The 10534-nt window shown below is 34.6% G+C and overlaps 1 protein-coding gene across 2 annotated transcripts; it reads left to right on the forward strand.

The window, feature by feature from the left end:
- Positions 1–1946: 1946 nt before the first annotated feature.
- On the forward strand, positions 1947–9443 carry LOC110672141 (uncharacterized). Of its 2 annotated transcripts, none has more exons than XM_058132272.1 (3): positions 1947–2716; positions 8043–8245; positions 9055–9443. In XM_058132272.1, the coding sequence occupies exons 1-3, from the start codon at positions 2357–2359 to the stop codon at positions 9320–9322; spliced, it is 831 nt and encodes a 276-aa protein (XP_057988255.1). In that variant the 5' UTR covers positions 1947–2356; the 3' UTR covers positions 9323–9443. The 2 variants fall into 2 exon arrangements, with proteins under 2 accessions (XP_057988255.1, XP_021690525.1); XM_021834833.2 differs by lacking the exon at positions 1947–2716 and adding an exon at positions 4903–5137.
- The last annotated feature ends 1091 nt before the right edge of the window (positions 9444–10534 follow it).

A 10534-nucleotide genomic window follows, 5' to 3' on the forward strand; every position in this document is an offset into this window, starting at 1 on the left:
TGTCTCAAATCATTTGGGTCCATCGGCTAGCGAATGCGATCGATCTCCATGCTCCCGAATCCGAAGGTTCTCAACCCCTTAATCGTCCCCAGCCAGTCCCCACTCCAGCTGCTTCTAACCGTTCACATCTAAGAGCGGAGCGTGCTTCTTTATTAAGGCATGTGCCCCCGTTAAATTATAATTTTAATTTTAAAATAATACTCTCAGATGTATTTTTCGAATTCTAAAAAGAAAATTAAAATAAATAATGAGTAAAGGAAGAGCGTTCAATTTTGAAACTCTGATCTGGCCTTGGAAATGGAAAAGGGCTCTGGGAATCGAGGAATGCGGCCGAGGAGAGATTTTCTTTTTCTTCTTTATTTAATATATATAGATAATATCTTTTCCCTGGTTGAAGATTTTTAAGGTGTGCCTTTTTTTATGTTATATTATATTCGTTCATTTTAGTATATTTTTTTTATATTCTTATATAACCCGCTTGTAATTAAATATTTTACTCTTTTGATAAAATAAATTTTTAAATGTTATGTTAAGAAGAAGATATGAATGAGTTTCAATAATAATGAATTTATATTAGAAATTGAGTTTGAGTTCGCATATATTTACTTTAATTATATATGAGCTAACAAATTATTTTTAATATGACGTCCAAAAATTTATATTATTTGTAAATACTATTGTTTTAGTGGCTAAAATTAATGAACTAATTAATTAAAATTTAGACTTGTGAATAAAAATTTTTGAGAATAAGGATTTTAGGCTAAGTAAGTGTATATGCATTGCGAATTTAGCTCTTATTAAAAAAATATGAGAGAGAGAGACTCGATCAGATGGAGTTTTGGTATCAAAATATAATTAATCAAGTATTTAAATTCAATCATCCAGAAGAAAAATAAATTTAATGGAACAGTTGTTAGGTCAATAATGTTAATATTAAATAATATTTAAAATATAATGTAACTATAAGAGAGGAGTATTGTAGAAATTCATATTTTATAATGGATGTTTACTACTGTAATAATGAATAAAATTATGAACGATCATAATTGACAAAAATAATGTATGTGACATATATCAAAAATAAAAAATAATAAAATAAAAAATAATTGATTAAATTAATTTTAACGTATAGTATTGAATACCTCAATATAGAAATATGATAAATTGATGGTGGAAATAGTGAGAAAGTAATTAGAGAGTTCTAAAATGACGTTGATGAAAATAATAGTAAAAATTTATAATTTATAAATAATAATACATAATTAGTTTTAAATAAAATTGAATGGCAAAAAGAGATTCATACAGGCAAGCTAACTAATTTAGTATTAAAATTTGATTATTGTTGTTATTTATGTTTTTTATATAAAATAGTTTTGAAAAGGACAATTAAAATAATTTATAACTTATAATTATTTCATTAAATTATAATTTATATACAAACATTATATACAATTAAATGTAATAAAAAATATAAAAGTTAAAATAACAAATTAATATCGCATGCAAAGTGACCATGACATTAAATTCATTTAAATTGTATTTTTTATTTTAAAGAAAATAATTTCATTTGCCTATATTTTAATTTTTTGATAATTTAAAACTAATATTGATTTATTTATATGATGAGGGTGTATTAGTTAAAGTCCATGTAAAATATTAGATATGTAGCAAAGTTTATTTAACCAAAAAAAAAAAAAAGAGAAGTCACGTGAAAAGGAGGCTCTACAGTGGTAGCTGTAGCCGTATATCAATGGCAAGGGCTGAGCTGTATATGAACAAAAATATAAAGATAAGACTGGACCCTCTTCAGGCATCACCATTCACAGTTGGCCTCCTGCCTCTTCATCCACAGCTGCCACTACTTGACTCTGCCCTTACGTCTCTCCTTGGAACCAACCACTGCTGACGATCCATATCCAATTTATATTTATATAAATATCTGTTCCTTGAAATTCCCATTTAATTTCACACCACTCCAAAAATGAAGAAAGCCCATCTTCTTTCCCACGACATGGCAACATGTCATTGGACTTTCAAGATCTCAGTCTTAACCAACCTGCCTCTTCTTCGTCTCACTGATAATTCATTGAACTAAAGCGCACATATGTAGCAGCTAATTGGTGTACGTCAGTGGCATATGTCAATGTCTGCTACAAGGGCATGTGACAGTCATCATCACCAGGGAGCCATGCAACTGCAATCTCACCCTCCTAAGCGCCATCAAACTTTTCTTCTGCGCTCCCCTTGCACAACTCCTCTTTCTTCTTATAAGCTACATGTGGCTTAGCTTGAAAAACCAAAACCATACCCATAATTCTTGAAGACATCTGTAATATTTCTCTTCAAGAAAATCATCATGAAGAGGCAAAGAAATGTGGATGCTGAAAATATGAAAGCTACAAATATGGCTGATGGTAAAGCAGCAACGACAAGAACAAGGATGGCAATGGCGAAAAAGATCAAGGGCAAGAGGTCTGTTGAGAAGGTGCAAGAGCAAAGTAAGAATATTGGCGGCGAGTCAAGTCCGGGAATGGTGGACAATTATCTAAATCGGGATGAGTTGCCATGGTTAAGAGGGATTGTGGATGAGCAAATGTCATGGGGTTCCATCTGGTTGCCTTTTTGGGATGTGGAGTATATGGGTGAGGCCTGTAGTGAAATGTTTAGTGATGTTGTCTGGGATTATGATCTGTGGAACCTGAGAAGCATCAACCAGGTACAAAATCCATGAGAGATGGGAACTTTAATTTGTTCTAATTACTTGAAGAATTTATTGATGATACTTGAGTGTCCATGGTTGTTCTTCTTAATTTTGTTTTCATATATAGATTGGAATTGACTTGCTTAATCAGAGATCAGTAAATTAACAAATTTATTCGAGGGATGAATTGTTGTTATTAGGCTCCTGCAAGCCACAAATTTTATTGACAATTCAATTGCAGATCAGAGAAAAATCTAGAAGATGAAAAAAAAAAAAAGGAATTTCAGAAACAAAAAATAGAAGCCAAGAAAGAAAGAAAAAAAGGGAAAAGCCTCAGGCTCTGAAAGTTTAGAAACCAGAAGGTTTGTAGGCGATGAAATTGCTGCGCTGCAATTAGCGTTTGTTGTCAAATGCAATAATGAATTAGGATAAGCCTTCGTGGCCTCCTCTAGATCCTTAAGAAATTGTAGTGAATCTCTGCAGCCAAACAGGAGGAGCTTCCGACATGGTCCAGTAACCGCTATCGTAGTACCCAGGGGATCTGTGGTTCTCTCAGTAAAAAAATCCATGCTGCATTTTCACAAACATCAACAGTATCTCAGCTCTTATCTTAATTAGTATAAGTAATGGTTGCAATTATGTACATAATCTTGTTAATGATGCGGTGGCTAATGGAAATTCTTAATATATTTATGATCCAAATAAAGAACAATGCAATTAATAGTAATGAACAAGCCAGTGAACGGTGCAACCATTGTAACCTGAGCCGGTGTGGCACCGCTAATGGATGCAACAGCAGAAGATGAGACCATGGAAGCCATTGTCTCTTCCTAGTTATAGCAAGTGTTTGTGGGATTAGTTTAAGTGCCCTTTACACAATTGTTTCATCCAGTACGTACAGAGGTAGAGGTTATGAATTCACATTAGCCAATTGTCTATTAAGCCATTTCCAATCCACTGGTCTTAAGTTTTGCTGATTTCAGGCCTTCGAATCACAATTGTTTGAACATTACAATTCCATAGTCACATAAATTTGGATTCCAGCCCTTAATCGTAGAACACTTTATTGGTTGAGCCACTTGGTTAATCTTATCTCATCAGAGGAATGAAGACTTGAATTTGTACAAGTATTGTTCTGTCATTTCTCCGTTGCTTGTGAAGGGATGCACTCCTCCATTTTTTTCCCCAAAGGTTTCAACTTTTAATCGCTTGCACTAAAAAATGAGGCATCATCAGTCAGTTTTTGAACATCATACTAAGTTCGTTCACCCTCGAAATTGGATTTCTACTTTCCACTTGAATGCATTGTTAGCTTAAATTTCATTTTTATCAACCGAAAATTCGATTGGCCAAGTGGGTTCTGCTCTGTTTTTCGCAGCGTCGAGACTTGCTGGGACTGTTCCATTGTGATTAATTAAATGATAAAAATAGACAACATAAAAATAAAAGTGAACCAAATTCAGCATAATTATAAAAGATACCATACCATATAATGCAAATATTTGATTATGAATTAATTATGTGCATTTCCCTAACACATAAAAATGGTAGAAATGATAATGAGATAATTTAGGGGATCACTCTTCTCGACCCCATTGGATAGGAGGTCAGGGTTGCGGTGAGAACTTTCTTCGTTGACGGGCAGGACAGAGCGAATTTTTCTGCATGGAGATGTCAAGTTTAAATTTTTTTCATTAATTCATTATGCTAATTATATTTTTATAGTGAGTGTTATGATATTTAGTTAAAGAATAAAAATTATTAATAAAATAATATTTACTTACAAGAATAAAATTAATATAAAAACCCTTAAAAAAGAAAAACATTCTCTTATATTTGTTAAATAATTTTAATTTATTTTAAGAATTTATGAATTAATTAAAAAAAAAAAACTTATGTCAATTAATTTTTAATTAGTAAACCAAACATTGCCTTGATTTCAAATGTGTGAAAGTATAATTACTTATTCACACCTTAACGGGTGAACCGCGTCACGTACAATAATATAACGATTGTTCGAACCTTACCCACATATTCACACTTCCGCGTGGTCACACGCTCAATCTCTAATGGACCGTATGAATTTTTTAACTGGAACGTGAAGCAAACCCACCAAATATAGCGTGGGTGTAGAAAAGCTCCTTTCGCTCCTTTCCACACCACTCCACTGCTTACAAAGCAACCCTTAAAAAAAAAAAAAAAATTAGAAGAGTCCCTTACTTTGGTCCTTTTTCCGCTTCTCACCAAGCGGCAGCGAGCAGAGCTCATAGCCTCTCTCTCTCTCTCTCTCTCTCTCTCTCTTTCTCTCCAGCAAAGCAGAGAAGAGATTTTCAGATGGGAGAAGGAAAGGGCTCGACTCTGGTCCACGTTCTGGTGGTTGTTCTGAGCCTCGTTGCCTTTGGATTCGCCATTGCCGCTGAGAGACGAAGAAGCATTGTATGCCTTTCTCTCTCTCTTTTCCTTTTTCGTTTTCTATCTTCTCTTTGGTGTGTTTAAAGTTAGGGCTTTAATAATAGTTTTTCTTGTTGCACATTCTTCGCGCTTTGATCTGTTTTAGCTTTGGAACTTTGTTTCTTGCATTAGATGTTTCCAAATGTGCGGAGGTATGACAGATGAGGGGTTCTGAGATATGGATTGGGAATAAATTGAAGATCTGTGCTTTTAATGGTTAATTCATAAATTCCTAGTGGTTTTGTTTAACTTTGAGGTTAAGACTTCATGTGTGATTTGTCGGCTCACATTGGTGTGCACTAGAGGACATTGTGACTTTGGAATTTTGATTACTTCAGATTGTTGATCCACAAGTGGAGTGTGAGCTTGGGGAGCAACATTCACAAACTCTGAGAAAAATATGAAATCGTGGCATGTTCCTTGTCCATATTGTATATGTGGCAATGATGAGCAAGTTTAGATGGATTTTTTTGGATTGAGGGAAATGGTGAGAAGAGAAAAGTAAAGAAATTTGATTTTTCTTCATTTCCTTGTTTGGACATCAAGTAAAAGAGAGAAAGGAAGGGAAACAAGAAGAAATGAGGAGAAATGACATTTTTTTCTCTCCTTTTTAATTAACCCACACCATTTTTCTCCGTATTGGTAGGAAATGGAGAGAAATGGAGAGAAATTTATAGTAATATACTAAAATGTCCTTCTACAACATAATAGACAAAAGGAAGGAAATGATATAATAGTTATTTTCTCTCGTTTCTTTTAAGAGAGAAATTACATTTCTCTCCGATTCTAATAATCTATTCAAATAATAGAAAGTAAATTAAGTTTCTTTTCTTTTCTCTTCATTTCTCTTGTTTAATTTCTCTCCAATTCCCTTTCACAATTAAGGATCCAAACATAGGGTAATTGAAGAATGTAGGATTAACTGATTAAGTACAGTTGATAAGTCCATAAATTGTGTCGGTATGAGATATTTGCTTTAGTAATATCATAATCCTTCATATCACTCGTTTCTCAGTCAATTACATGCCAGTTTGCAACCTGTGAACATTTATTCTGATCCCTAAAGTTGGTTTAATGGTGTTAACAAGGTTACAATTTCATGAAACTATTGAAGATATATAATACAATCAAATTTAAGTTTTGATTTTGTGGTAGATTTGTTTTAATTTTTCAATTGGGTTAACAATTTTGTCAGCTAAGCATGCATTTGGACCTCTGAATGTGATGCAGAGTCTCTGTAGATATTGTTTCTGGTGGAATTTTAATTGCTTTAAATTGATGTTCTAAATTGCTTATAAATTTAAAGTTGAATACGTGAAGATGTGGCTTCAAGATTTAATAAAGGGGAAGATTTATTTTTGGTTTGAATAGAAGATACTTGAATATAAGATAACAATCCAAGAAAAGAAATAAAGGGCAAAATGTGGTGGTTGTTCACAACCTGTCGCAACCAATATTTGACCAGTGATGGCAGGCAATGCTTGGTGAACTAATGAGTGTATAGCTATGTGATTCTTGAGAGCTCCTTGCACTTTTTGTTTGTAAAAATTTATAAATTGCTTACCTTTCTCTTTTACCATGTACACATTTGTTGTTGAGCTGTTTCCTATCCATCCCAAACAGCAAAATTGCAGCAAATATTTTTTGGGAAAACTAACTTTTGTATACATATGGATCCAAAGAAACATTATAGGCCTATAATGTAACTTTGGCTAAGATATGAGATGGAAGAGTGACAATTTAAGTAGTAGTTGATTTTGGACTATGCTATATAATTTGCATGGGTGCAAGGTCTACAGTGCAAAATTAGAATAGTCCTAGGAAATTTGAATTTGCCATAGTGTTGTGTAAAGTTTTGAGAATGTTAAGGATTTTGCCAAAAGAATTAGCCGAAAAGGTTTTGCCTAAGTAAATTATCGGAGGTTTATGTGTTTGGTGCCATCAACTAGGCTATGATGCAACTCTAGTGCAGGCTTTTGCCTATGACTTGGGGCTATTAGGAATTTGCAAAAATCATGAGTTGAATTGTTGTTAGTGTCATAAACCTCATCTCATCATCATTTCCTTAGTTAATAGATGCAACTAGACTTGCTGCATCACATGGTGGTATCACATTTGATTAGACATTTCTGGTGATCCCAAAAGTTTCTTTTAATGGTTTTGTTAAGGCAACAATCAATGGTGAAAGTAAGTAACACAACAATGGGATGATTACACGGTTGGACCTTTGCGACTGATAGTCAAGTATTTTCTCTGTAGGTTTGGCTTTGTTATCACTTTAATTCCCTTACATAAATAGTTCCCCAATAATAAATAAGGGATTCAGAAGGTAAATAATGTAGTAGAGCAGTGTCCCTTGATGTGGATTTCCTTTCCTGTGGCAGTTCCGAAACATGACCATGTTGCTATTGCTACAGTGGGAACTTACAAAAAAATTTTGAAAATTAAAGGTGAAATATAAAACTTTCTAGTCACTTCTGAGATGTATAATTCTTTCCTTTAGTTGGATTTTTCAAGTACATCCTTCTTTGCTTCATTTACTTTGAACAGTCATAAAAGATGGGAATGGGACCTGATGTCTAATGTATTGTAGCTAATACATTAATTAATGGGAAATAGGGATGGTGGGATATCTATGTGCAGGCAACTGCAAATAATTGACAGGAAAAAAAAAAATCTCGAAGTTTGTTAGTCAGGAAATCCTGTATTTTTCAGACATGGATTTCACTTTGCTGTAGCAGTAGACATGTCTGACATAATCAGGATTTTCACATCAATTTAGATACTTGCTAGACATCATTCATCATGCTGCTGCTTTTTTTTTTTTTTTTTTTTTTTCTTCTCTCCCCCTATTGGTCTCATTCAAGTTCTATTATTTTCTGCATGCCAGGGCCATATTGAAAAAGATCCAACAAATGCGACGTACTGTGTCTACAACTCTGATGTTGCAACTGGTTATGGAGTGGGTGCTTTCTTATTTCTTCTTTCAAGCGAATCATTACTAATGGGTGTAACAAAGTGCATGTGTTTTGGAAGACCATTAACTCCAGGCGGAAATCGAGCTTGGTCCATCATCTACTTTGTCTCATCATGGTGAGAATTATCATTCACAATTATACAATATTCTCACACAATTTTGATGAGGGATGTCTGCTAAGATTGGCACATTTACATTCCATAGGAACCATTAACAATCAACCGAAACCTCAATACTTTCTATTTATTATATACAGAGAATTTTTATTTCATTGAAGTGTGTTTTGTGCATGACAAAGGCCTATATTTATAGGGGAAAGGCTACTCAATAAACAAAATAAATCTGTACAACATTACAATGTCTATGATTTAGGTTCAAAGACCAGTGCGGCCCCCCACCACCCCCATGCCGAGCGCGGCCCCCCCCCCCCCCCCCCACCGCGCCCCCCTCCTTTCCACAACCCTTCTTCCCCCATAATAATGCTACCACTATTATAAGTATTTCATTTCTTCTTCACTGTCTGTCTAGTAATCTCTCTCCCTCTACTTGTGCATGGGCATATGCTGCCCTTGCTAAATTATTTTGTGCTTTCTGGGGATCCTTTTTCTCAATCTGTAAATGGCGAAATCAGTGGTGTTGTAAATTACAATGTGTCATGTTAGGTGGTGAAGACATAATGCAACATGTCCATATTCATATAATAGAAGTATGACTCAAATTTGCTAGTGGTCAACAACTGGAGTTAGTATACATTAACTTTTTGCTACGAATCCTTACCATTTTCTGGAACTAATTAACCTTTTATGTACATTTACAATTGGAACCAATAATTGCAGTAGTAGTCTTTTTTCTTGATGCTACAAGACAGTCTAGTTTAATGTATAAGATGTTCTTTGCTCGAGACTGTTTCCATCTGCATTTGCAGGTTGACTTTTCTGGTTGCAGAAGCATGTCTAATTGCTGGTGCAGCGAAAAATGCATACCACACCAAGTACCGAGGAATGATATATGCTCAAAATTTCTCATGCGAAACATTGCGGAAAGGTGTTTTTGTTGCTGGAGCAGTGTTTGCTGTTGCAACAATGGTTCTTAATGTATATTACTACTTGTATTTCTCAAAGGCTACTGCTCCTCTTCCAGCCCAGAAAGCAAATCGTACAAGTTCAAATGTTGGGATGACTGGCTACGCATAGAATCATCTACGAGACCAGATAACTAAGTTTTGCTTAATGATGTTTTGAGTTCTGGTGGTGATTGTATCATACGATTGTTGTGCTTATCTGGTGATATATAGTGAGTTTGTGATTTATGAAAGCCCAAATATAGAAATTTTTAATCAAGAAACTAAGACGTAGAAAATCATATTTAGAGAATTAAAGTCTTCCAATCCAAATGCAAGTAAGACTAACGTTAAGTGCCCATGGCTGAAGAAGCTGGGAGCATAGGTTCAATGCAGGTGGATATGAAATTATTGAAAATTTTGGCCCATGGTATGTGGAGATGATTTAAACTCTATCAGTTGGGGTTCACAGTTAGTTGCTGCCATTTGTAGTTAATCCAACCAATTCCAATAACAGTAAAACATTTCAACATCCCTCCTGAGAGCTAAGGGCTTTTCCAGCATCATTTCAATTAATTTGATTTCCAATTTTATGGTAGATTGAGGCCTGATTAAGATGTACGGTGAGTACCAAGGCCTTCACATGTAGCGAGGGGAACTAAGTAAGCAGAGAGTTCAGAGTACCTGAAAATGTCAAAGAACAGCTCAACAAGTAAAAAAAGTTGCAACCAATTGCAAAGAATCAGTAGACGGTTCTCCTGAGCAAAGACACGGATAACTGGGAAGACCACAAAACCGAGGATAACAAGCGAAGCAAATATTGGTGCTAATCAATTTTGGCCTCTAAGCAGCATATAGAAGGTCTGAATTTAGCTTATTTAACAGTGAGGGTGGTAGATTCCAAGCAGAGTCACATGATAAACTAGTTATGGCTGCAAATTGTTTGGACAACCAACCAAATATTGGTACTAATCAATTTTGGCCTCAGGTGCTCAGCAAACAATTTCAGTGTTTGTCGAACATATTTCAGGGGCAAAAGTAGGAGTTGGACGATTACACTCCGTGTTTGCAGAAAGCACAGAGTTTTGCTCATTGGGCCTACGAAGTTGGGTTACCTCTGTTTGAAGCAAATTGTTTTTTTCCCCACAAATGGTAATAAATTTCAAGAGCAGGTTGTCATGAGGAGTAGCATTTTTCTTGAAAAATAACAAACGCTAACAGCAAACCACATTCTGATATTCCTCAAAGCCCTTCACTTCCTTTTCCATTTTCCTTTGTTTTAGTTACTGTAATTTTCGGGAATCTTCCCCATATAAATATGATAAATATGGTCTCAAAACATTTT

The sequence above is a fragment of the Hevea brasiliensis genome, chromosome 13 (genome assembly GCF_030052815.1).
Source record: "Hevea brasiliensis isolate MT/VB/25A 57/8 chromosome 13, ASM3005281v1, whole genome shotgun sequence".
Classification (NCBI taxonomy): Eukaryota; Viridiplantae; Streptophyta; class Magnoliopsida; order Malpighiales; family Euphorbiaceae; genus Hevea; species Hevea brasiliensis.